The sequence below is a fragment of the Notothenia rossii genome, assembly GCF_949606895.1.
Source record: "Notothenia rossii genome assembly, chromosome: 12".
NCBI lineage: Eukaryota > Metazoa > Chordata > Actinopteri > Perciformes > Nototheniidae > Notothenia > Notothenia rossii.
The window spans coordinates 13,460,632-13,488,131 of record NC_136911.1 but is presented as its reverse complement, the minus strand read 5'-3'; the positions used below and the strand labels follow the sequence as shown (position 1 = coordinate 13,488,131).

Below are 27,500 nucleotides of genomic sequence, written 5' to 3'. Positions count from 1 at the left end.
TGAGGTTAGAAAGGGCAATAACTTCAAAGCTTCTCTGTTGCCTTGAGGCTACATGTATGTTTCCTCTTTCAGACGCACAGAACATATGATAATCACCTCCTAACCGATAACACAAGTATAATTTCACATATATGATCAGCCATATTTAGGTTATCTTAAACAGCACTGTCGCCACACAAATACCCTTTTTTGTATCAAGAAAAAAACCAAAGAATGGAAATTTGTTTCACATGGGTGAAAGTTAACAATTTGTGTTAAATATTTGTCACTAAAAGCTTTAACCTCTTAATTTGAATGCATCCCTTATTGAAAGTTTTAGATAAATGTAGATCAATCTTTGAACAAACAATGAAACACTTTAGGTAGTGAAGCATGATATCAAGATAAACATCAAGATAAACTCACAGAAATAAATCATTGGATTATGTCAGTTCAAATCATCAAACTCAATAACAATCCATGCTGCATAAAACCCTGTATGTCGACATGAGGTTCTGTGTTATTGCAGCCACTCCCTGTATTACAGTTCCATCAAAAACATTTAACATTGACGTGTGTCAAAGTGCGTGTGCACACATTTATTAATGTGAAGGTTAAAAATAGAAATTCCAGGGAAAAAAAACATCAAACACAATCCTCACAGATCCAAATACTTTTACATTTAAAGGGCCGGTAGGGAGAAATGTTTACGCAAAATGTTTACAATTGCTTAGTTTGATCCACTTTTGTAGAGAAGAGAATGGAAGACTGCCAACAATTTGACACTAAAAAAATTACATTTTTATTTTTGAAAAATTGAAAATGTTCTTCACTTTCTGTGAAGACAAGACCATTTTTAGATACCACAGTTCATGTGAAAAACTCATGTGCTATAACATACTTTAAAACAGCCTGCAGCATTTAAGTAACATGCACAAAATATCTATGTATTACAAAGTGTAAACAGAAGCAAAAGAAAAAAGAAATCCAAAAAATAATTAGTTGTACTTAGTAATTTATGTTTTTATGTAGTAATCATTAGATACAAAGTTAAAAAAGTCACTTCTTTAGTCAAAGTGTAATTTTTAATCAAAAATTATCTGTAATGAAAAACATCTAAAAGTATTATCTCTGTAGTTCCCCTCAGCTTTAATATTGTTGGCTTCTTTAAGCTAATTGCTTTGTTTTTCCAGCAAACAAATATCAAGTGTTTTGATATCTTTCCAGCACTTAACATGCAACAGAGAAAGTACGATTCTAGCTGGTTAACATGTTGGAGCTAAAAAGCCAGATATATTCTTTAGGAGTCCCTAACAGAGTCGAAATGAGAGTGTATATTGGACATTTGCCTAGCGTACAGAAACACAAATGTTAATGATTCTTGATGTTTACATTAGAACATTTTTATTGACAAGTTCTTCACATCAACCTTGTAAATTATGAATCTGAAAAACATAATAATAATTAAATTAAAGGTGCTTTACTAATTAATAATTGTATATTGGAACGTATCCAAAAATGTCAGTATGATGTTCCTTTGAATTTGGAAATTTGAGCCATTATTTCGCAAAGTAGGCCAATGTAATAATAATAATAATAATAAATTATATTTCTATAGCGCTTTTCTTGAATGTAGTGTGGGATACTGTACTGTCTACATTTTACAAACATAAAAGTGAGAAGTGCACCACATGCAAACAAAAAAGCTGTGATTTATGAAGGACTGAGTATGTAACCTCAGGTAAGGTTACATCTATGTGAGATGTAACCTTACCTACTGTGTCCACCCATGCCCTGCAGTCAATCTGTGAATGTAGACAAAGCCACTGAAAATAATAGATTGCTTTAGTTTACCAGTGATAAAGGAGAATTTAGGGGTAATCCCATGATTTAAACAATAATACACTGTGCTCATCATATCCAGATCTAGGAACTGGGACTGCACGAAAGGGAAGTGGAATACAGAAGTAAAGAAAGTTTTAACGAATTAAATTTGAATATTTGGGACACCCATGAATGAATCATCAGAGGGATGTGACACAAAAAAACAACACAAAGGCAAATAGACCCAACATAAAACCTTTTTTTAATGAAAAATAAATAATTTACTGTGAATTTATGTTACTTAATGTTTCCAGGACGATGCATGGCCTTTGCTTTGAAGGACGGTGGAGATGGACACACCTTTTTGTCATCTGGCTTTCACTGCTAGCAGCTGCTCCAACCAAAGGTATATTCATACATAAAGAGGAAACAGAGAGGAACTTTTCATACTGATTTAAATCTATTGAAATAGTATTTATTTGCACGAAAGAAGCTTTTAACTTGAAATAACACACTTTGGGACATATTTTTACAGCTGAAAAGTTGTATCTTTAGTCAGCTTGCTGCCTTGTCCACTTGACTACACTGTTAGATTGTATATATTCTTATTTTTTTGTCTTAGTTAAGTAGGCCTACTTTGTACCACTATGATGAATGTGCAAGTGACAATAAAGCCTTTTTATCATTGAAAATATCACAAAAACACTAGTCTGAGTATGAGAGGTTCTGAGTGTACAGCTAATTCTTAGCAACTCTGCAGCAACACTTTGCTGCGTTGAGTAAAATTGTCTTATCATCACACCCAAAACATTATGCTAACTAGTATTTGGCTACAAGGGTTTTGGCTAGAAATGAAGGTTACAACAATAGCAACAGTGTAAACAGAACTAAAAGACAAACAAATGCTTAAATTCTTAAAATGTGTAACTAAAAATGTCTTAGCTAGCAGTTAGCATTTCTAGCTTTGTTGAACTAAATAAATAAGCTTCTAGTTCAGACTTCCTTTGCTGACAAATTGTCAACCGACCATATACATTTTTTCTCTAGTGATTTATGACCCATGTCGTTCTGCAACTTGAGAATTATCACCTTTAGATTATCTTTTATCTCAAAAACGTTTTCAACACTGGTGAATATTGTAAAGCAGTCAGCTGCTAACAATAGATATTTGCCTCAGGAGTTGATTGAGACCAAAGCAAAAAATGTATTGAGAGTACAATTAGATTGAATAATGGAGACAAAGGAGCTATTTTTATGTTTTTTGTGAGGCCAAAATCTGCATGAATGGTATTATTGCTAAGCATCGGCTGTATGCGTAAATAGGTAACTGTTTGTTCACAAGTTATATCCATATTGTCTTAAAATGTAAATGTTTCTTCAAACAGATGATTCTCACGACCAATAGGATATCATCGTAACAATTGAAGATGTTTAACATTTGTGATTTAAAGTCGCTGCTAGGATGGATTTGACAGTAGATCAGATTGTGTGAAAACACTGATAACATGTCTACGGTGAAAATTGAAATGTATTTAAGTCCATTGAGATAAAAGTTTCAGCTAAATTACATTTGATGTTATGCCTACACTCCAGGAGTTTGTGTACTTACATTAAAGTTATTTAGGCTAAACTCAATAATTAAGACTCTCAAGTGCAATAAAAACGTTGGTAACACTTTTTATTTAGGTACACAAATTAACCATCAACTAGTTGTTCATTAACATGCACATAAGCAGTATATTGGCTCTTTATTAGTCAGTATAAAACACTTATTAATCTCTTATTCTACATGACAATATTCTACAAGTAATAAGCCATTAGTTGAGAGTTTTTCCTCAATAACCCTCTAATTAGTGCTTATTTATTGCAAGTAAGGAAGTTGTTGTATGAGTTTTGGCCTTAATATGCTCTGCTCAATATGGGCCTAATAAGGCAGTAGTACCACACGAATAGTAATTCTCCCCTAATAACACTTAACAAATATGATCTAGAATTTCTTATGTAACAAGACATGAAACTATAAGTGTTAATTGTGTCTAAATAACTCACAATTAGGTATTTCTATCTAAGAATATGTTTTGGTGTATTGACAGTTCAGCTACCAATAGCAAGGTGATATTGACCTGTATCTTTCATATTTGCACATTTTGTAAAATTTGTACTGAAGGTTAGACAGGAAACCGCATACAGGAAGTAGGAGAAAGTGAACTGAATAGCAGGCAGTAGACTGCTACACATTTTCCCTATGCAACCTGAATAGTAAAAGGGTCAAGTCCATCAGAAAGTTTAAGCCTGCACTCGCACTGTAAGGATTAGTAACGTAGCATTAGCATACATGCTAGCGTTAGCCATACTAGCCTGTATACTTATTGCACAGCTAGCATTAGCTATATTTATAGATATAAATACCTCATTTTGAGTTATTTAGACTTAAATAACACTTATAGTTTCATGTCTTGTTACATAAGAATAGATCATATTTGTTAAGTGTTATTATGGGAATTACTATTCTTGTGGTACTACTGCCTAATTAGGCCCATATTGAGCAGAGCATATTAAGACCAAAACTCATGTACAATAACTTCCTTACTTGCAATAAATAAGCACTAATTAGAGGGTTATTGAGGAAAAACTCTCAACTAATGGCTTTTTACTTGTAGAATATGGTCATGTAGAATAATGCATTAATAAGTGTTTTATAATGACTAATAAAGAGCCAATATACTGCTAATATGCATGTTAATTAACAACTAGTTGATGGTTAATTTGTGTACCTTAATATAAAGTGTTACCAAAACTTTAATACCTCTTATATATGCACAGCTTTCCACTTCCAGTATTGGTACCAATACTGCACATATTTTTATTTGAAAGGGTATATCTATAGTTCATCTATATTTCATGTAAACATTGCTATATTTTAATGTTATAATAGTTTTCCTAAAATCGTTTTTTATAATTGTTTGACTTATTTCTTGGTCCTTTTCTTACCTTCTTTGACTGTGTTCATGTATGCACCATATACAAGGCAAATTCCTCAGATGTGTTAACAAACTTGGCAATAAACCTGTTTCTGATACTGATTCTGATTAATCTGCATTTCTTTCACCCATTCCAGCATTTGGCTATTTCCTGGGGGACACAAAGGCAGTGTTAAATGGCTGTAAGGACCACTGGACCCTGCAGGACAGGGTCGCCATGCCGTTGCTCTTTCAGATGACTTTGTGTGTGGACATCCGTGTGGTCGTCCCCGGAGCCTGGTTTGCCTTCTCTTACAGCTCGGTCCACGCACCCAGACCTGAGCTGAGTCTGGAGGGGGATGAAGATGCACTGTATGCATGGTTGCTAAGGGTCCGACACCGATTTCCCATCCGGCTTTCCCCAAAACACTGGCATAGAGTATGTCTGAGGAGAGACGTACAACACAACTCATTTAGCCTGGAGGTAACACTACAAAATATAGAGTGCTAGTATGTTAACTGGTGGATAAAGTATTATTTACTAGTTCAGCAAAAAATCACATTTAGAAAAAATTCCATTACAAGTAAAAGTCCTAAATTGATAAAGTTACTGAGGTCGAAGTTGTACTAAATAATTACTGATGGATTAATGTGTAAATATAGACAAAGTTCAACATTTCTTTGAGTGTAGTAGACATGGAAGTAAAAGTATGTGTAGTTTTTACCTAAGTAAAGCACTTCAGTAGTTACTTTTTACCAATTTATTGTTTAGACAACTCAATACATTTATCGTGAACAAATACCATATCAAGTGGATGAGGTTTTGAATGAAAGACAAAACAATGCCCTGAACAATAAACAGTATTACAGGCACGATTGAGTGTGTGCGGTTAAGCTGCACATATAGCTTGCAAAGCTAATTGCAATGACTCAAAGAATAACTACAGTTTTTTAACAACGTTGGTCCTATTTTTTAGTTAAACATATTTTATCTGTGATGTTTAAATTATAGGCCTTATAAAACACACGCTTTGAACAAAAAGTATAGTGAAATTATCCAAACAGCTTAATAAAGAGTTGAAATGGTATTAATTGTATTTTATCAGTTTAACTAACCTGAGTTTGTAATTAAAACTAGTATGAAAACAGGAGTAGTGGTACTGTAACAGGAGTGCAACATGTTTCTCGCTCTGGAATGATGGCTAAAACTACAAAATGAAGATCCATGTTGTGAAAACCAGAATTATCCTATTAATGACCAAGAACACATCTTGGGGCAGCTTGAGCCAAGCAATTAAGAGATTCAAATATTTAAACTGTCTCTATTTGCGAATAAAGCCAAACATGCTGCGTAAATGTTTCAGGTTGATGGGAAAATGGTGGCACAGAGGACAGTCATCGCTCAGGCCATCCCCCCTGCCGGCTCCATGTGGCTGGGCTGCCGTCCCAGAGACCAGCCCCCAGGAGACACGCTGGGGGAAGTGGAGTTGTACCTGTTCCGCATGTGGGGAGACCTGGGTAACCATGGTCTCTGTGAAGACGGGTCTGTGATTGGCTGGAACACTCACTACTGGGGTGTGACCAGTCCCAGAGCCAGACAGAGAGACCCCAACCTTCTGTGTGGTGAGACTAATTGCATTCATAACAAGATACAGCTTTATCTCTTCTATCCTGTCATTATGCAATTAATGATGCATAAATGTAGAATACTAACTAAACATAGTAAAGCATGATTGCAATTTGTCATAGAAAAACCCTTAAGCATGTATCATATCCAGGATTTCTGTAGCGTTCTCTTCTTCAAAATTCAGATTTGAACCAACCAAAGTGCATGCAGAACATTAATGTTATTATCTAATAAAACATAAATGTTTTTAAAAAAATCTTAATAGTATATGTTTATTGGTGTGTTCCTCTCTAAGACTTGTCCAGTGTACTAACAGTAGTTGTGCATGTTTCTAGATCATGTCTTTGTTGAATGTTGCATGTTATCATGTGTCTTGTAGACCACAGACGGTTAAGGCGTGGGGCACGTTTTTTCAGAAGGTCGTTAAATGGTGTGTATTAATCTGATTTACGCCTGTATATGTACTGTATGTATGTATGTATGTATGTATGTATGTATGTATGTATGTATGTATGTATGTATGTATGGATGGATGGATGGATGTATGGATGGATGGATGGATGGATGTATGTATGTATGTATGTATGTATGTATGTATGCATGTATGCATGTATGTATGTATGTATGTATGTATGTATGTGTGTATGTATGTATGTATGGATGTATGTATGTATGTATGTATGTATGTATGCATGTATGCATGTATGCATGGATGTATGGATGTATGTATGTATGTATGTATGTATGTATGTATGTATGTATGTATGTATGTATGTATGGATGTATGGATGTATGGATGTATGTATGTATGTATGTATGTATGGATGGATGTATGGATGTATGGATGTATGGATGTATGTATGTATGTATGTATGTATGTATGTATGTATGTATTTATGGATGGATGTATGTATGTATGTATGTATGTATGTATGTATGTATGTATGTATGTATGTATGTATGTATGTATGTATGTATGTATGTATGTATCTATGTATGTAATCAAGCATAACAATCCCTGATTCAGCACCAACAATTGGAGTTGGAAGGTTCTTCTCACCACCACCTGGTAATTAAGACAATAATATACAATTACATAATGCCTCTCATTATGTCAATTACAGGGATATTAACATCCTTCTTCCTTGTACCTAAAGTGCCTTACCCTACATCTACCTTGAGTCCTGTCATAGCAACGCCTGTCTCTCATGTGAGCAACCACACTTCTAAGATCACAGGTAAGAAATGATGACTATGTCAAAAAAAATGTGTATAGGTTAAATCAAGTAATGTCTCTTAGTGAGAAAGAACTCATTTTGTAGTTTTGGTCATCTTTTTTGGCCAACATTTCTGACAGTTAACAACATATCATATTGTCAATAAGTAATTTAAAGTAACATAGGTCAAATTGGCCTTTCATTTTGAGGTTTTGACCTTGATTTGTTTCAGTTTTTATTAAATTGTAATTTATTTTATTTTGAAATGGGCCTACTTTTTATAGTTTAGTCCTAAGTAAGAAAATAATTGAAATAATCATTGAAAAAAGGTAATTAATGCAAACTTCAAGACCTGGTGGCTGTCTGTATTTCATTTCTATTTTCTACACCGTCTGAAAGCACTACAGTCAACAGCTATCAAACCGAGCCTCCGTCAATCACACACCCAGCCAATCACAGCACAGAAACAAAAACAGACAAGCAAGAAAATGTGTCATTTACACCCACAGATTCACCAACAATAGACTGGAGACCATCTCACGCCACAGTCCTTCCCTACACTACTGTTCCTGCGTCCGACACACGCTCAGCCAATCAGATGTCAACCAGCACCCAAAAGACTCCAATCCCAACTCCGGTTGACCAAACCCTAGCTGGAAGAACATCTGGTTAGTCTGGATGTGTGTTGCATATATGTATGGGTGTTTAATAAGAGAACACAAGAAGAATAAATACAACTAAAGCTGGTGTTGTTATGTTTTAATCGTCTTTTAAAAGCAGTTTCCTCTATTATTTTAGGGTCCTCATTAGTCAATTGTGACATCAGCCAACTCTGCTCCAATGACAGTAAGAAACATCCACGTTTTATCCAATTACTCTTTTATTTTGTCATATTTGATGGCCTTACAACTTGATTTACTTCTGCAGGTGCTTACTTTTGGATGACTATAAATGTGACTGCCAAGAGCGTCAGTAAGACTGAACAAGATGTTCACAACTTGGTAAGAGTGACAATCTTTCTTCATCGTCTTTGTTTGCTCAACACTCCTTTGTGTCATGCCGCTAAAAGCTTTAAATGCCAGCTCGTCACAAACAAGTCTTGCCGGCTCGGGATTATTTCTCTTTTGAGTAACACATTCCAACCCTGTGATGCATCTGAGATTTATTTAGATTTGGACTGTCAACCATTAAGTGCAGTATAAACCTTGATGATGGGTCTACGATCTTAACTCACTGATCTTTTATTATCTGCTCTTCCCCCTTCTTTCAAACTATGGATTATATCCTCTTCCATGTGTGTACCTTAGTTTTTTTCACTCTGTATATCAGTACTTTCTTAACCTTAAGTCAATCTCATATGTTGTAATGATTTTGTCACCTATGTGTACCTAAACTGTATGTATTTGGATCCCATCATTTTGTACAGTATTATCATGTCTCTCTCTCCATCTTTCACTCAGGTGTCAAATGCATTCAGTTGCGCCACTAATAGAAGTGATACTGCACAGCGAGTAACAGACTTTATAGATTTCTGTCAAGGTGACAAATTCATTCAGGTCAGTCTTTCCCTAAACCAAGCAACACCCTTTCTCTTTCAGAATAAACAAAAAGATACATGGCAGACATGATGTCTATAACTTATCTCTCTCTCTTTTCAGACAGTACAGGTAAACTGCAGTGCAAAAAGTAACATAAGGTAACAGCATGTCAGCATGTGTTCTGTATTTATTTCCAAATGTTATTTAGTTTTTATCTGATCACAGTGGTGTGTATGCGTTGTTTACAGACAAACAACCTGCGATGTGCTGCTGCAGCTCAGCCGCGCTGTTTCAGCATGTGAACTGCAGCGTGCTGGAGACTCTGCACTGCAGCAAGCTGCTGACACACAAATAGAAGTGAGAATCACAGGAGAGGTGGAGAGAGTCGGTGAGCATTTTTTAATTAGTACACACACACACACACACACACACACACACACACACACACACACACACACACACACACACACACACACACACACACACACACACACACACACACACACACACACACACACACACACACACACACACACACACACACACACACACACACACACACACACACACACACACACACACACACACATTGCCCTGTAAGTATATACATGACAGGTTTCTCCAAATATGCTTTTTTCTTCAATTTGTTTGTGTATCTCAACTGGCAGTGTTTGTTTATGTTTTGGATACTTGCTTTTTTACATTTGGATTTTTGGTTGTCCCTTTAAATAACAAACAGACATACAGTATTAGGGCTTAACACATACATACACATTATTTAGAAAAAATGCAGTCGAGCTTTGATCACAGTCAATACAATGACACTGCAGGAGCTCACATATTGTATCTTGTGTGTGTGTGTGTGTGTGTGTGTGTGTGTGTGTGTGTGTGTGTGTGTGTGTGTGTGTGTATGTGTGTGTGTGTGTGTGCGTGCATGCGTGTGCGTGCGTGATTGTATGTATGTTTGTGTGTCGTAAACTATCTCAAACTAAATCTAAATAGACAACAGAAACAGAAAAACAAATGTGTTGCACTGTTCTTGTGAGGATTCTTATTGACATAATTAATTCCCCCTCCCGAGATGACATTTATAACATCATGCCTTACCCCAATAACAAAATGAATTTCCCACTCACAGTTACTTATCTTCCCCCTTTTCATTTTGTTCACATCAGGTCGGGGTATTTGTGGGGATGTGGAGCCCTCGAGTGGCAGGTTTGTGAGGTGTACATCCACTTCTTCACTGGATGATATTTGTCAAGCTAACACAAACCCCAAGCTGACATGGTGAGTAAAGTATTCTGAATAAGCTTATTTGAACGTACATACCCTGTTTCTTATTAGTGTTTATTTTCTTAGTTCCTTCTTAGAACCCAACTCATACCAAGCTCTACAACCTGATAAAGAATTTGGCTGCAGTGAATATCACAGTATGTAACGCCGACACCCAATATAATGAAGTACAATTCACTTCTGCCACCGCTGCTGTAAACATATTCTCTCAACCTCAGGTGAAGCGCCTAGCTTTTGTGACTGCACTGCTTTCTGCAATTCTTCAAGTAAGAACAACTGTTTGAATATTTTGTACTAAAATGTCTATGTTTTGTGTAAATACTGTACATGTGCCCAAACCCCCAATTACATAGCCTGTAATGTTATAAGTAAGTGTGTCCTTTGAATATATGGATGTTGTAAAAATAACAAACTATAGGTTTATATTCAGAAATGTTCATATTAGCATGAGAAGGTTCACTCACATATTTACACGCTAAATATAAGGCTATAGCCGGCAACTAGTTGGCTGAGCTTAGTAATGTTATAAGTGTCTACTTTGAATAGGTAAGATGATAAAAAAAAGTCTTTGTTAGCACACATACTGAAATCAGGTGGAAAGAGCTAACTTGGCTAAATAGTCTAATTAACAAACAAGATATAGGAAGTTAATTAGTGAAATGTAGTGCTGGTAGGTTTACCATTATTTAATTTTAGATCCATGAAGCTGTTTCCATCTCCATCTTCTTCCATTCTGTGTGCTAGGCTAACCATATCTTGTCTGTAGCTTATGTAGCTATAGCTGTAGGTTGTTCGTTATCATTGTCCTTCTTTCCCAAATTACTGAAATACTCCTTTAATTGAAAGGTAGGGTGTAACAAATATGTCCATAAAATGCCTTTGACATCTTCTCCTTTGTTTAATTTTCCTCTTTAGGACAGTTTTTTGCCATTAGAATAAATATTCACAGTGTCTCTGTTAATGTTAACTTCCTAAAAACATGGGTATGTACAGCAAAGTATAATTTACATAACTTATTGAATTTACATGCTATGTACTAACTTTATTACCGTATTTAACAGTTGGCTGGACTTGCACGCATGTGTCTGTCGATGTCAGCGTGAGTTTCTATTCATTTTCAACTACTTACAATTTATACATGTAGACCATGGAGAGAAATTAAACAGTTCACCTAAAGACTTCATGTGACAATTATTTGTTTCCAGGTCAGAGTGCCAAGATATTTTAGAGCGCTACCAGGTAAAGTTTTCTGCTGCTTGATACTTACTCAAAACCTTATAAAATCACATTGATCTCCTCACATTGAGGTTGCTGTTAATCATGTTTTCTGAATTATTACTTTATACAGCAAGCTCATCTGGAATGCCACGGGACAGAGCAGAGGTAAAGATTACTGCTGTTGTCAATGATGAATACAGACGGATAAAGACAATCAGAACATTTCAATACAGAATGAGGCACCATTGATGTTTTTGAGGATCAATTCCGGGATCTGATGTTGGGAATGTTTTACCTCCTTTCTGCTGTAGGTTGTACAGCTGCATGGTGATACTGGAGATGTCTGGACCTGTCAATGGTTGTTTCCTGAAAAAACTTCTGAAGCTAATTATTGACAGAACCAATGATATAACAAATGAAAAGCCTCTTACACGCATGGGTTAGTCTACAAGTGTATCTCTTTTTCCTATTATATTAACATCTATTATATGTTATTGACCGTACTCTTTGTGTCCCTAGTGGTTTGTGGTCCTCCTGGTTTGGCAATCCGTACTCTGTTAGGGTCCAACCTGACCTGGGTTGAAAGTGACCTGCTGATGTCAGACGTCTGCCAACCTGACCCCACTCTGCTTAAATGGTACATCTATCAAATATAGTTCATATAAATATATTCATGGTGGCTTTAGAAAATGTAAATTTAAATGTTTGTTTGTTTTTTTGTTTATAGTTTTTCATTTTGGGTGAACATTGAACATTGAACATTGGGTGATCATTATAGTCGTCCTGTGAAATGTAGGAACTCACAAACAAAGGGAACTGCTAGTATGTATAATAATATAGTCAGCGGTTGGATTACACTGTTCTCAGCATATCTTGTAGGTGTTAGTTAGCAAATCTAGTTGAGAGAAGTATCAATCCCTTCATCCAACTCTGAGAAAGAAAGCCTTATTTCCAAAATGTCAGACTTATTCAATGTTTCTCAATAGAATTAGTGGAAAGTGTTTTTAAAGACAAAATATTAAATATTCTAATAATCTTGACGTTGGCACCTGACAAGGCACTAAAATGTTTTGCAATGTTTTATTTTTTTAGTGAGGGAAACGAGAGCCTTGCTGTACTTCTGACTGACAGCTGCCCTCTGGAAACCATGCAAAGCACAACTATGCCTTCCACTCCAAACAACAACATTCTCTCTACATCTTCTGAAGCTTTTACATCATCTGTGACCAACCCTACTAAACAAACTAACACTATTGTAACATCTCAACAGACAAATGCCTCACAAGGGACAGCTCATCCTAACATAACTATTTCCCACACAACAAACAACAGAACACAGTCCTCAACAGAACAGCCCGTCCTAAGAGCGACCTTACAAAACATGACTTTCAGTACAGAAGCACAAAACACAACTTTGCCCGATAACACAGCACCAACTGACCAAACAAAACTGCAAAACACAACCAAAGCAGACCAAGGCACAACAGAATTCATACCATTATCTTCTGTTAACTCAACATTACAATTCACCACAACAGCCCCTATTGTTTCAACACTTTACGCAGCTACATTGTCTCCAAATCAAACCACAGAGTTCAAACTAACAACAGTTGATACAGTTACAGCCACTGCTAATAACACAACAGTGTACAATGTAACTACAGTTACTCCTTTGTCCAAACACTCAACAGATTACAATGTAACTACATTTACAACTTCTAAGAATCACACAACAAAGTACAATGCAACTGTAGTTTTAGCCTCAGCCAATCACACAACAGAGTATAATGTTACAACAGTTACACCTTTTAAAGATCACACAACAGAGTACAGTGTTACAACAGTTAAACCTTCTATCAATCACACAACAGAGAACAATGTGACTACAGTTACTCCTGTTACCAACAACACAGAGAACAATGTGACTACAGTTACTCATTCTAAAAACCACACATCAGAGTACAATGTAACTACAGTTACTCCTTTGTCCAACCACTCAATAGATTACAATGCAATTACAGTTACAACTTCTAACAATCGCACACAAGAGTACAATGTAACTAAAGTTACTCCTTCTACCAACTACACAACAGAGTACAATGTAACTAAAGTTAGTCCTTCTACCAACCACACAACAGAGTACAATGTAACTAGAGTTACTCCATCTACGAACCACATAACAGATTACAATGCAACTACAGTAACACCTTCTACCAACCACTCAACAAATTACAATGCAATAACAGTTACACCTTCTGACAATCACACAACAGAGAACATTGTGACTACAGTTACTCATTCTACAAACCACACATCAGTGTACAATGTAACTACAGTTACTCCTGTTACCAACTACACAGAGTACAATGTAACTACAGTTACTCATGTTACCAACCACACAGAGTACAATGTAAGTACAGTTACTCCTGTTACCAACCACACAGAGTACAATCTAACTACAGTTACACATTCTACCAACAACACAACAGAGTACAATGTAACTGCATTTACCAACCAGACAACAGAGAACAATCTAACTACAGTTACTCCTGTTACCAACCAGACAAAAGAGAACAATCTAACTACAGTTACTCCTTTTGCCAACCACACAACAAAGTACAATGTAACTAAAGTTACTCCTTCTACCAACCACACAACAGAGTACAATGTAACTAAAGTTAGTCCTTCTACCAACCACACAACAGAGTACAATGTAACTAGAGTTACTCCATCTACGAACCACATAACAGATTACAATGCAACTACAGTAACACCTTCTACCAACCACTCAACAAATTACAATGCAATAACAGTTACACCTTCTGACAATCACACAACAGAGAACATTGTGACTACAGTTACTCATTCTACAAACCACACATCAGTGTACAATGTAACTACAGTTACTCCTGTTACCAACCACACAGAGTACAATGTAACTACAGTTACTCATGTTACCAACCACACAGAGTACAATGTAACTACAGTTACTCCTGTTACCAACCACACAGAGTACAATCTAACTACAGTTACACATTCTACCAACAACACAACAGAGTACAATGTAACTGCATTTACCAACCAGACAAAAGAGAACAATCTAACTACAGTTACTCCTTTTGCCAACCACACAACAAAGTACAATGCAAATACAGTTACTCCTTCTACGAACCACATAACAGATTACAATGTAACCTCAGTTACTCCTGTTACCAACCACACAGAGTACAATGTAACTACAGTTACTCATTCAACAAACCACACAACAGAGAACAATGTGACTTCAGTTACTCATTCTACAAACCACACATCAGTGTACAATGTAACTACAGTTACTCCTTTGTCCAACCACTCAACAGATTACAATGCAATTACAGTTACAACTTCTAACAATCGCACAAAAGACTACAATGTAACTAAAGTTACTCCTTCTACCAACCACACAACAGAGTACAATGTAACTAGAGTTACTCCTTCTACGAACCACATAACAGATTACAATGCAACTACAGTTACTCCCTTTTACGATCACACAACAGATTACAATGCAACTACAGTAACACCTTCTACCAACCACTCAACAAATTACAACGCAATAACAGTTACACCTTCTGACAATCACACAACAGAGAACATTGTGACTACAGTTACTCATTCTACAAACCACACATCAGTGTACAATGTAACTACAGTTACTCCTTTGTCCAACCACACCGAGAACAATGTGACTACAGTTACACATTCTACCAACAACACAACAGAGTACAATGTAACTACATTTACCAACCAGACAACAGAGAACAATCTAACTACAGTTACTCCTGTTACCAACCAGACAAAAGAGAACAATCTAACTACAGTTACTCCTGTTACCAACCAGACAACAGAGAACAATCTAACTACAGTTACTCCTGTTACCAACCAGACAAAAGAGAACAATCTAACTACAGTTACTCCTGTTACCAACCAGACAAAAGAGAACAATCTAACTACAGTTACTCCTTTTGCCAACCACACAACAAAGTACAATGCAACTACAGTTACTCCTTCTACGAACCACATAACAGATTACAATGTAACCACAGTTACTCCTGTTACCAACCACACAGAGTACAATGTAACTACAGTTACTCCTGTTACCAACCACACAGAGTACAATGTAACTACAGTTACTCGTGTTACCAACCACACAGAGTACAATGTAACTACAGTTACTCCTGTTACCAACCACACAGAGTACAATCTAACTACAGTTACACATTCTACCAACAACACAACAGAGTACAATGTAACTACATTTACCAACCAGACAACAGAGAACAATCTAACTACAGTTACTCCTGTTACCAACCAGACAAAAGAGAACAATCTAACTACAGTTACTCCTTTTGCCAACCACATAACAAAGTACAATGCAACTACAGTTACTCCTTCTACGAACCACATAACAGATTACAATGTAACCACAGTTACTCCTGTTACCAACCACACAGAGTACAATGTAACTACAGTTACTCCTGTTACCAACCACACAGAGTACAATGTAACTACAGTTACTCCTGTTACCAACCACACAGAGTACAATGTAACTACAGTTACTCCTGTTACCAACCACACAGAGAACAATGTGACTACAGTTACACATTCTACCAACAACACAACAGAGTACAATGTAACTACATTTACCAACCAGACAACAGAGAACAATCTAACTACAGTTACTCCTGTTACCAACCAGACAAAAGAGAACAATCTAACTACAGTTACTCCTGTTACCAACCAGACAACAGAGAACAATCTAACTACAGTTACTCCTGTTACCAACCAGACAAAAGAGAACAATCTAACTACAGTTACTCCTTTTGCCAACCACACAACAAAGTACAATGCAACTACAGTTACTCCTTCTACGAACCACATAACAGATTACAATGTAACCACAGTTACTCCTGTTACCAACCACACAGAGTACAATGTAACCACAGTTACTCCTGTTACCAACCACACAGAGAACAATGTGACTACAGTTACTCATTCTACAAACCACACATCAGTGTACAATGTAACTAAAGTTACTCCTTTGTCCAACCACTCAACAGAATACAATGCTACTACATTTATACCTTCTACCAACCACTCAACAGATTACAATGCAATTTCAGTTTCAACTTCTAACAATCGCACAAAAGAGTACAATGTAACTAAATTTACTCCTTCTACCAACCACACAACAGAGTACAATGTAACTAGAGTTACCCCATCTACGAACCACATAACAGATTACAATGTAACCACAGTTATTCATTCTACAAACCACACATCAGTGTACAATGTAATCAAAGTTACCCCTCTGTCCAACCACACAACAGAATACAATGCTACCACAGTTACACATTCTACCAACAACACAACAGAGTACAATGTAACTACAGTTACCAACCAGACAACAGAGAACAATCTAACTACCGTTACTCCTGTTACCAACCAGAAAAAAGAGAACAATTTAACTACAGTTAGTCTTTCTACCGACCACACAACAGAGTACAATGTAACTACTGATACTCCTTATATCAACCACACAACAAAGTACAATGCAACTACAGTTACATCTACAATTAACCACACAACAGATTACAATGCAACTACAGTTACTCCTTATATCAACCACACAACAAAGTACAATGCAACTACAGTTACATCTACAATTAACCACACAACAGATTACAATGCAACTACGGTTACAATTTATACCAATCCTACCACAGATAACAATGTTACTCGAGTTACACCTTTTAACAATCACACAACAGGGTACAATGTATCTACAATTGGCAGCTACAGAAAAGACAACAGTACATTTACAACAAAGAACACAACAGTTAGCACATTCACAGCCTCTCCCAACCACACTGTAGTGAGTAATGTAACTGCAGCTTCCAACAATCACACAACAGTCTCAAACAATTATACAACACAGTATAACCTAACTACAGCTGATGCCAATTGGGACTTACACAATACTACATTTACAACAAGTAATGCAACAATAAACACATTTACAGCATCTCCCAATTACACAACTGAAAAAAATGTAACTGCAGTCTCTAACAATTACACAAAGAATATAACCACAACGACTGAATCTCAAAACAAAACAGCAACATACAATGTAACCACTGCATCTTTCATTGAAACACAACAGACCACAACTTCTCCCACTGCTCAACAACTTAATGTAACTCTCAATGGTGATATAACTTCGACAAAATACTCAACTGTGGACAATCTGACGTCTGTTGTTGACAACATAACTAAACCTACAGCAGATCCACTTAACAACCAGACTAAAAATCCCACCACATCTAGAGTTAGACCCTACACCACATCAACCAACAAAAATGATACCTTCACCACAGTGGTCAATGCTGTCAATACCATCATCAATCACAATCAAACTGCTGTAACAAGATTCAACCAGAGTACCACAGTACGCAGTCCAACCAATTACTTTAACCTGACCACTAAAGAAGCAGTTCATTTGAAAACTACAAAGTCAACCACACCAACTAAGCATGGTACACATCCGTCCTGGAAAAACACTACTACTGCAAAGGTTTCCTTGACTTCCTCTACAACAACATTCCAGATCAACACCCTCCCCATAAAAACCACAACGTTACCTGGTATGTATAGGTTAGACAAAAGCATTTTCCTGGAAAAGCTTGCTGTTTAGAAAGCTGTTTACAGTTCAAATGAGTTGTTGAGGAAGTCATCTATGAGGGCAATCGTTTTAGTAATACATGCATTACAACAATACATTTATTACTGGTGTAGTTCCTTAATCTGCCTGGATAGAATGATTTTCTGTGTAGCAGATAGGGAGGAATCCTCGATCAAACCCCAAAGTAGAAAACTGTTATATTTGATCAATACAATGGCCACTTTATAACTTGATGTACTGCGTGTGTTATGTCCATATCCATTGCAGAGACAACTACAAGTCAAGAGGCACAGGAGGAACTAGCAAACGAGCTGCTGAATCAAGCACAAAATGCCTCTCAGCTGAACTCTTCTCAGGTGAAGCTACTGTTCATTACAGTATGCAAGAAGAACATTTTTTTTGCAAGAAAATGTGGAATCCTTAAGAGTTAACTTTATCATTTGATTGGGGATGCAGGTTGCACAGTTGGTTGGGAACTTGGAGAAGCTTCTGGATGGCTCCTCTGTCTCTAAGGCAGTGGGACAAAAGGTCATCAACGTTGTCAGCAACCTGATGGAGGGCAACTCAGTGGCCCTCTCTGCATCTGCGAACAGGTACTTATTTCACAACCATTAGCCACATGTATTCATATACATTCGATTTTTTTCAAATAATTGTTTATGTTTGTTTCTGTATACAGGCTTGTTCAAGTGGTAGAAGATGTAGGTCTTAAGTTGATTATCCCTGGTGACAGAGAGATCCTTTCCTCGGGTTCAGTGGTTCTAGCAGTGAGGAGTATCGATGGGACCAACTTTCCACAAACATCTTTCAACATTTTCAACACTGATAATGTCCAGGTAGACAATATTTTAAATGTTGTCATCTGTATTCATTGTATTTCATAAGGTGCAAAGAATCCTATGCAGAATTACCTAAAAACTGCTCTCTTTCTATTGGCCAGCACAGGTTGCAGAAATCTAATTTTATAGAATTCTCAAAAAAAAAATGAATCCACTTCTTCTAAAACCAAAAGGCAACAGGGCAGCAAACATTCCTTTGACAAAATAATGATTATGCTATGATCTAAATTAATTGGGAATGTAATTGTTAGACAAAAGAAAAATAAGACAACATTTATGTAAAATTAATATTCATCATATGATCATTCTTCCTTCTTCTTTTTATTTTTATTGACATTTTTGTTAATTAAACCCCCACAAATGTAGGCAAACACTTAGCCTTCTCTATCTTTGCTACACACATTTCTCAGAAGAACGACAACTCCTGAACAATTGACATTTACTCTGTTGACAAAATCGATTTAAGTTTTTTCCAATCAAAGAGAAAACTTGTACAAAACGACAGGGGCAGATTTCTCTAGATGCAAACACAGTGACAGAAAAAAGTGATTTTTTAAACTTAAAACTGGAAGTGCCAAACTTTTATGTTAACAATTTATTAACAATTTGTGCAACCAGCTCCGTGCATTCAGCAGATCCAGGTCCAAAAGGTCAAGTTCTGCTCTTGGGTCTGTTTCTTTGCCCTCCTCCCTCACCGCGGGTCTCAGTCCTGAAGACCAGCAGCTGGCAAACAGGGTCCAGTTCACATTTTACACCAAACCTGCCCTATTCCAGGTACTTATTCATCTCTTACAGAGTTTTTCTCAAAAATATTGAAGTATTTTCTAATTTTCATTTTATGATCTACAAGCAGATTTTCTCAATTAAGACAAATGTTTATTTTTTAAATAACACCATGCATGTTTTTGACAGTCATTTATCATATAACCTTCCTGTAAAAAGATTCTGGCTGTCTATCTTTTTTGTAGGATGATGCATTAAACAACCAAACCCTTGTCAGTCCAGTCCTGGCTGCCAGTGTGACTAATCTGTCAATCAGCAATTTGGCTGAAAACATTCAGTTTACTATCCGAAATGTCAACCCGATAGATGTGAGTGTGCACACAAATAATAGTAGTTATTTCATCCAAAAAAGTGTCCTGCATTAATCTAAATCTACAAGTAACTGCATTTTGATGTTCAGATAAACAAAAGTCTTTGAGTCAACTTAAATAATATAAACTTTTTTTTATAAATTATCTACAAGTAAAACGTGTTTTTGTACTTTTCATTTGATTTGCAGGGAAACTATTCAGCCTCCTGTGCATTTTGGGACTTCACTCAGAATGGTGAGTGCAATGCATGCTAATTGAGTTTGTTACATTTCTAAAGGTATTGAAATCCCTGTTTGTTGTTTCTCGTGTTCAGGCGGAGGAGGCTGGAGCTCTGCTGGCTGCTTTGTTATCAATAATACTCCGGAAGAAACAACCTGCAGCTGCAACCATCTCACTAGTTTTGCAATTCTGCTGGTTTGTATTTTTCCCTTATTTTATAATGCTGGTTTATATTTGTTTGGTAGGTATGATCTAACTCTGTCTTGTATCAAATGGTTAAAGAGAAAACATATTATGGTTACAGGCTGCTGTTGGGCTAAGTGTATTCACTGTTTATTTATTTTGTGTACCCAAGGATTTGTCCAGAGAAGGAATTATTGATCGTCAGCAGGCACAAATTCTTACATTCATCACCTACATCGGCTGTGGAATCTCTGCCATTTTCCTTGCACTCACTTTACTGACTTATCTTTTATTTGAGTAAGAATCTGTCTTTACCAATTCTACTTTAATCCAAGATTTAATTATTGGGTTATAAAGCAAAAATAAAAAAGGATAAAGCCAATTTATTTGCCTGCAAGTATCCTAAAAATACTTTTCTACGTAGAAAACTGATGCGGGATATTCCTGCCAAGATCCTGGTTCAACTCTGCTTCTCCCTGCTCTTCCTCAACCTTGTCTTCTTGTTGGATGGCTGGCTGGCACTGTACCCAGCAGTTGGGCTGTGCATTAGCACTGCCTTCTTCTTGCACTACTTCCTGCTTACATCATTTACCTGGGCGGGGCTTGAGGCCCTGCACATGTACCTGAGCATCGTCCGAGTTTTCACTCCCTACCTCAGCAGATACATGCTCAAGTTCTCACTGATAGGCTGGGGTGGGTAAAATGAACCTCCAAAATGTCAACATGTTTACAAATATGCAATACAGTATATTTATTTGAATATTTTCAAAACATTTGTATTATAACAATATCTATCATTTTTTACCATCATTTTTTGGGATATACTGAAATTGTTCTACTGATTTAAAATCTGGTCTTCGCAGGCATCCCTCTTCTTGTGGTGATTGTTGTAATATCAGTGGACAAAGACAACTATGGTGTGGTCACATATGGAAAATACACAGATGGCACTTCAGACGACTTGTAAGTTATGCCTAAATCGCTCATCTTTTTTGAACACACTTGTTTATTCATCAAAAATTGTGCATTATTTGTTTCGTTGTGGCATTCTTGTAACACCATAATAGGCATATCACATAGAACCCTACCTGGCACATAATGAACATTTTCTTTTAAAATGATAGCCTTTTTGTAGTTAACTATATACTTAACTTTTCCTTGTTTTTAATGTTTTACCCTGTAGCTGTTGGCTGCGTAATGACATCGCCTTCTATGTGGGAGTGGTAGCCTACTTCCTCCTGATCTTTGCCCTGTGCCTGCTGGTCTTCATTATTGTTATGGTCCAGCTGTCCCGGATCAAGAAGCAGAACCCCCAGAACCAGCCTCCCAACAGGGGGGTGATGACAGATCTGCGCAGCATTGCTGGTCTAATCGTGCTGCTCGGCCTCACCTGGGGGTTTGCTCTGTTTGCCTGGGGACCCCTTTACTTACCCTTTGTCTACCTTTTCACCATATTCAACTCTCTGCAAGGTGAGACTTGTATTTATGTGCTTTTTATGATCAATTCATATAAGTTTATGATTTGCAAATGTATCCCATTTTTTTCTATATCATTTGTTCTGTACAGGATTTCTTGTCTTTATTTTCCACTGTGCTGTGAAGGAGAATGTCCGTAGGCAGTGGAGAACATATCTTTGCTGTGGGAAACTGCGTTTGGCTGAGAATTCAGGTAAGCAGTACATGTGTTTTTATACTATAGTATAATTTGACTGAACATGAGGTGAAAGCCCCAGGTGCCTAGTGATGGCCTAAATGTATGTCAGAAATCATACTCACACATCTAAACACACAGACATACTCCACATACTTTTAGATTCAGACATTCAGGACATCATTATATGAGCAGTTCTTTGTAAAACTATAATAATAGTAACATTTAATTATGAACCAGTAAAAAGGCACTATTTTTTCTATCTTCTTCTTCTATTTAGCAAATACAAGTAAGCTACAAGAAAATACTTAATCATACAAGTAAAATAAATGTTTTTAAGTTGATAACATTTACATTATTTGATTTTGACACTGGCCAATAAACAAGAAAATACATTTTAAAAGCATTTTAAAACTTAAATAAGCTTGGTTATACTTACTTTTTGCCAGACTGGAGTCGGACAGCCACCCAGAACAGGAGGAATCTTTCGGTTGTCACAGCAACCACCTCAGCTCCCCACTTAACCTCTCGAAGCTCTTCCGTCATCAGTGATAGCACCAATAGCAATGGTAAGTTCACAGGTCGCAATGGCAGACCTGATTTTTTATAATCTTTAATACTATATGCCAGCATATTATTAAAATATAATATGTGTTGCTTTCCCACAGGGTCTTTGTTTGCGGACAGCGGAATATCTGACAGCTCCAACAGCGACGCCATCCTCAACGAGATTCACAGACTAAATATTTCACTGTAAGGAGAGACCTGACAAATGTGTCAAGCATCCATTTGTGATTCAAATATTTATTTTCTTTGAGAGAACCATGGATGCGGACAGTGATAATTCTCCTGCAGCATGAGTAAACAAAAAGAAAACTAATCACAGGAGTGGTTGCTCACAGAAATCCTCAGTGCTACCCAATATTCTGCTTTTGCAGTTGTAATGAAGGACAGAAGAAGTGAGACTGAAGAAGTGAGACTGAAGAACTTTCGCGAGGAGTATGATTATTGCTTGAATGCAACAAGTTGACTTGATGCCTTTTCTAAATCAAGAGTATATGAAGTGTACAGTAGCTGTGCTTCTGACTGAATAAAATCATTATTTCACTGTAACAGCCAACTTAGTCTGCACACTTTAGCTTGTTCTAAGCTCTTATTACTGTATAAAGCAGATTATATCAATACCTTTTACCAACTTTGTAATATTTACATTTAAACACACATGAATCATAGGCTGAAATGGAATAGGAAATTCAAAATTGTCTAATCACCCAAAAATGTCATTTATATGTACAAGAGAATGTTCTTTTTTCATAAACATTATATTTTTTGGTTTTTGCAAACCAGTTTGCAACAACAGCCGGCAAAATGGATGGATGTGCATGTGTTAAGGGAAGGACATAAACCATAGATTAAGAGATCAAAAAATATAATATAAGTATATATTATGTGTAACAATAATGTTGACTGTTATCAATATTTGGATAATATCAAACTTTGACCTTCTAAATACATTGTTTTTTTATATTTGACATGATCTTTGAATTACACAGTAGATCTTGTATTGCCATGAGCTAACAGGTTTTTTCGCATAATATTTTCACATGATTTAAATGAAAATGTTCAGTGATTAGATTTGATACATGAAATATTAATGATAAATGCGTATATATACGGTATATATAAATACACTAGTGTCTTTTGTATATGCTTTATAGCCTTTTGTTGCATTCTATCTATTATTCCAGTTATTTTTTATTTACCTATAGTTTTTTCCATAGGATTCATAAACAGACTGATATTCTTCACATCATCCTATGTCTCTGTAAAGAAACAGCAGGAATGAATCAGTCCCGCCCCCACTTTGCTCCCCTGGCCTGATTTGGCGTTACAGCTGGAGCGATTGCCCATTGGTCTCCATTTATACTTTTTCCATTTTATACACTAAATAAACAATATGCAGTGCCTCATTTCCATCTGTAGACTACAAAGTTTAAGCTGGAGCTAGACAGATCAGTCTGATGTACTGAAAGTGGACTGGGTTATAGAGGGGACTTATACATAAAACATAATCAAAACTTGAATAATCATCAGGCCCAGCATGCTCAGTCCCTTGTCAGTACCGCAGGTACATCTTCTCTTCATTATATTAAAAACTTGATTGAAATCTCAAACATCTTCCACCAGATGTCAGTGTTAACCAACGCTTTTGGTATTTCCGTCACAGCAACTATTTTTCAGAAAACTGATCAGGGAACCTTAACCTTTTTAACAGGAAAAACTTATGATCGTATTTCTTCTTATTTAACAGGTCACTGCTGCCTCAAAACAATCACCAACATTTTTAAATACCTTGATCCTATCAGATTCACAGTTTTTGAGATGCAGATTAAATGTGCATAATGTATGTCTGGCCCACTTAACTAACTTTCTTGCAGATTTTACAACCTCCACGAACACCATTTTATTTAGATTTTATTTAAATGTGATGTTTTTATGCATCCTTTCAGGTGGCCCATGATTTTAAAACCTCAGTATAATGACGAAAGTGTTGGGAGGGTGAAGGGCGGAAGAATTACACACATATTTTGGGATTTAAGATCAAAGACAACCTTCTTGTGTGCTGCTGAAATATATTGATCATTAAGACTTCAGCAGCTGTTTGCTGTTCATATATCTTCTCCATCTTCCCCACTCTGATTTCCCAGCTGGTCTGAAATTTTGAACCTCACAAAGCGTTTAAGGTGAATATAGTAAGAGCAAAATTGCAACCTGAGGATACAGAAAGACATTCTTGCATGCACTTTACCGAAAATGATGAGGGTAGACATCAGATTTTTTAAAATATGCTGTTTGTTCTGTTTCAGCAATTTACTTTTAGTGAGCTCACATTACTAATTCTGAGATATTGCCAGCTGTGGGCCTGAGATTGTAAAATATCTCACTGTTGACATGAAGATATTGGATCTATTTATTTCCCCAAATAATCTTAAACATTAAATGGTATTCTTTCTCATAAAAAACATTTTGATGGAGGGCTTTGTGGTAAAATGTATGGCAGCTAACTTAGTCAATATATGATATATTACTACACTTCTTTGTTATTGAAAACTTACCAGACGTGGTTCTAGTAAGTAGTGGTAGTAGTTAATGATAAGTGGCCCTATCAGGGTGTTAAATAAAGATCAAAAGTGTTTCTTTATAACTCCCTTTGCATACCTTGGGGCCACAGAGAAGTATAACACAAGGAATCTAAACTCAGACAAAGCAACTTTTATTCCTGTCCCTCCTCTGTGCCCATAAATACTTTTTGATTGATGTAAATGTTCTAAAAATATCAACGCCTGCACAGTTCTTTCTTTGTGAAGTAATCAGTGCAGTTCCATCCCGACCACTTTTGAAGCTGTAAACTGTAATGCAGCCTACATGAATAGCGGCATTTTATTTGAAACCAAAAATAATTGCTTATCATGAGCACCCCTTGGCTCAGCAGAAATAGAAGTGTCCTCTGGGAAACATCGGATCAATGAAGCAAACCTTTCATCAGATTTTGATTGAAAGGAGTCACTGAATCAGCAAGATTTTTTATTGTTCGGCAAATTGGGAATTTGAGGTCATTTTTATGTGAGATTGTTGTCCTCCAGCTATTAAAGGCCTTTTACGTTTGTATAGCTATTTAATGTGTGTTCACATTAGTTGGGCTGTGTTGAAGATTTGTTTAGTTGCACAGCTCTGTTATAAGAAAACAAGAGCTTGTAAACTGTGGCACCAGCCTGATCTCACCAGAATGCGTACAAATGACACGACTTTGCAAAGTCGTGCAATAAATACGCAGAAGTCAGTTTTTGCGTGCATAGTGCATAGCGACACATACTATTCAAAACTAGAACGAAACACTAATGTGTGTTCACAATGAATGCAGAACAAATCTTTTATCTGAGACCAGTGTGGTAAAAAGAAAGATGGCGCCTGTGTCGGCTCGCCGCTCCCTCAGCTCTCTGCCTTTAGCTATCCTGCTTTTGTTTTTTTGTATATCAGAATGTCTCTGCTCTGCTCGTCTATGATCGCCAAGCTCTCCTCCACCTTAGACCCTCATGGAGTTTATATTGCTGCCCAAACCTACATCTGGCAACCATAAATCGACTCCCCCCCCCTCTACTGTCGGATATTCCAACCTACCTGCGCCGGTTGCCCTGCATCCTACACTGATAAAAACGATTTTTTTGGTCCTGTAAATATTACTTAGATTATGTGTTTTACTTCTACAGGAAATTACTAATTTAGTGCTTTAACTCAAAATGTCTCCTTTTATTTAATGTGTTACTTGCATTTTGCATGTAATTTTATATCATCATTGTGTTAAGTACATTTTAACCATAGAACTAAGTAAATATTACCTAAAGTATTGTGTTGATTGTAAAACGGTTAAAAGCTAATAAAGTTTACCTTGGCAACTAAGTGAACGTGGGTTACGCCCTATGACGTCAGAGTAGTTGCACACGGTACAGAGATTCGGGAGAAGAGGACAATTTACTGAGTGGAAGATGGCATTGATGGACCCTCTGCTAATGTGTTGAATTGGAGTAATGTGAGTATATTTATGCGCTGGGTTATCTGGTTACATTCATGTTATCTTGTCAGCTGAATGCAGATATTAAAAACGTACATTCAGTCAGCTTAGCCGGTTAGCTCGTTAGCATGCTAGCTAACTCAGCACGTGGGATAAATCAGATATCAAGGTGTGGGTTAGTTTTTAGTGGGTTATTTATTATGTCAACTCCGTTTCTAATACGCAAGAAGACTGCAACATGCGTCTATGATTATTTTCGATCTTTCGAATCCAGACGAGTTATCTCTCCCCCGCCATTACACACACGCGGCTGCTACTGTAGATGCAGCAACACACACACACACGGAGGAGATGACGGAGAGAACGCGCTCCGAGGTGTGGTTACACTTGACCCGTCTCGATGTGGACAATGCTCGTTACCAAAAGTGCAATAAGAGTTTAGTATGTCAGGGCGGTAACACGAGCAATTTGTCTAAACATGCAGATATTAAAAACGTACTTAGCCGGTTAGTGGGATAAATCAGATGTCAAGGTGTGGGTTAGTTTTTAGTGGGTTATTCAGAGATT

The 27,500-nt window shown here is 36.7% G+C and overlaps 1 protein-coding gene across 1 annotated transcript in view; it reads left to right on the top strand.

Annotated features, from left to right (window-relative positions):
- adgrg2a (adhesion G protein-coupled receptor G2a) overlaps nucleotides 1-24,069 on the top strand; it is a 24,481-nt gene extending 412 nt beyond the window's left edge. The window contains exons 2-34 of the mRNA XM_079661832.1: nucleotides 2,118-2,209; nucleotides 4,922-5,247; nucleotides 6,128-6,386; nucleotides 6,770-6,820; nucleotides 7,418-7,459; nucleotides 7,548-7,628; nucleotides 8,117-8,275; nucleotides 8,406-8,453; nucleotides 8,535-8,608; nucleotides 9,068-9,163; nucleotides 9,266-9,303; nucleotides 9,394-9,533; nucleotides 10,321-10,432; nucleotides 11,644-11,677; nucleotides 11,787-11,821; nucleotides 11,968-12,095; nucleotides 12,176-12,293; nucleotides 12,384-12,396; nucleotides 15,492-18,339; nucleotides 18,645-18,733; nucleotides 18,834-18,970; nucleotides 19,057-19,213; nucleotides 19,835-19,990; nucleotides 20,185-20,307; nucleotides 20,499-20,544; nucleotides 20,624-20,724; nucleotides 20,885-21,009; nucleotides 21,137-21,405; nucleotides 21,576-21,675; nucleotides 21,896-22,182; nucleotides 22,280-22,381; nucleotides 22,813-22,932; nucleotides 23,032-24,069. Of these exons, the coding sequence (XP_079517958.1) occupies nucleotides 2,122-2,209; nucleotides 4,922-5,247; nucleotides 6,128-6,386; nucleotides 6,770-6,820; nucleotides 7,418-7,459; nucleotides 7,548-7,628; nucleotides 8,117-8,275; nucleotides 8,406-8,453; nucleotides 8,535-8,608; nucleotides 9,068-9,163; nucleotides 9,266-9,303; nucleotides 9,394-9,533; nucleotides 10,321-10,432; nucleotides 11,644-11,677; nucleotides 11,787-11,821; nucleotides 11,968-12,095; nucleotides 12,176-12,293; nucleotides 12,384-12,396; nucleotides 15,492-18,339; nucleotides 18,645-18,733; nucleotides 18,834-18,970; nucleotides 19,057-19,213; nucleotides 19,835-19,990; nucleotides 20,185-20,307; nucleotides 20,499-20,544; nucleotides 20,624-20,724; nucleotides 20,885-21,009; nucleotides 21,137-21,405; nucleotides 21,576-21,675; nucleotides 21,896-22,182; nucleotides 22,280-22,381; nucleotides 22,813-22,932; nucleotides 23,032-23,120 (6,591 nt within the window). The 5' untranslated portion in view covers nucleotides 2,118-2,121 and the 3' untranslated portion in view covers nucleotides 23,121-24,069. The remainder of the gene's footprint in view (nucleotides 1-2,117; nucleotides 2,210-4,921; nucleotides 5,248-6,127; nucleotides 6,387-6,769; nucleotides 6,821-7,417; nucleotides 7,460-7,547; nucleotides 7,629-8,116; nucleotides 8,276-8,405; nucleotides 8,454-8,534; nucleotides 8,609-9,067; nucleotides 9,164-9,265; nucleotides 9,304-9,393; nucleotides 9,534-10,320; nucleotides 10,433-11,643; nucleotides 11,678-11,786; nucleotides 11,822-11,967; nucleotides 12,096-12,175; nucleotides 12,294-12,383; nucleotides 12,397-15,491; nucleotides 18,340-18,644; nucleotides 18,734-18,833; nucleotides 18,971-19,056; nucleotides 19,214-19,834; nucleotides 19,991-20,184; nucleotides 20,308-20,498; nucleotides 20,545-20,623; nucleotides 20,725-20,884; nucleotides 21,010-21,136; nucleotides 21,406-21,575; nucleotides 21,676-21,895; nucleotides 22,183-22,279; nucleotides 22,382-22,812; nucleotides 22,933-23,031) is intronic.
- The last annotated feature ends 3,431 nt before the right edge of the window (nucleotides 24,070-27,500 follow it).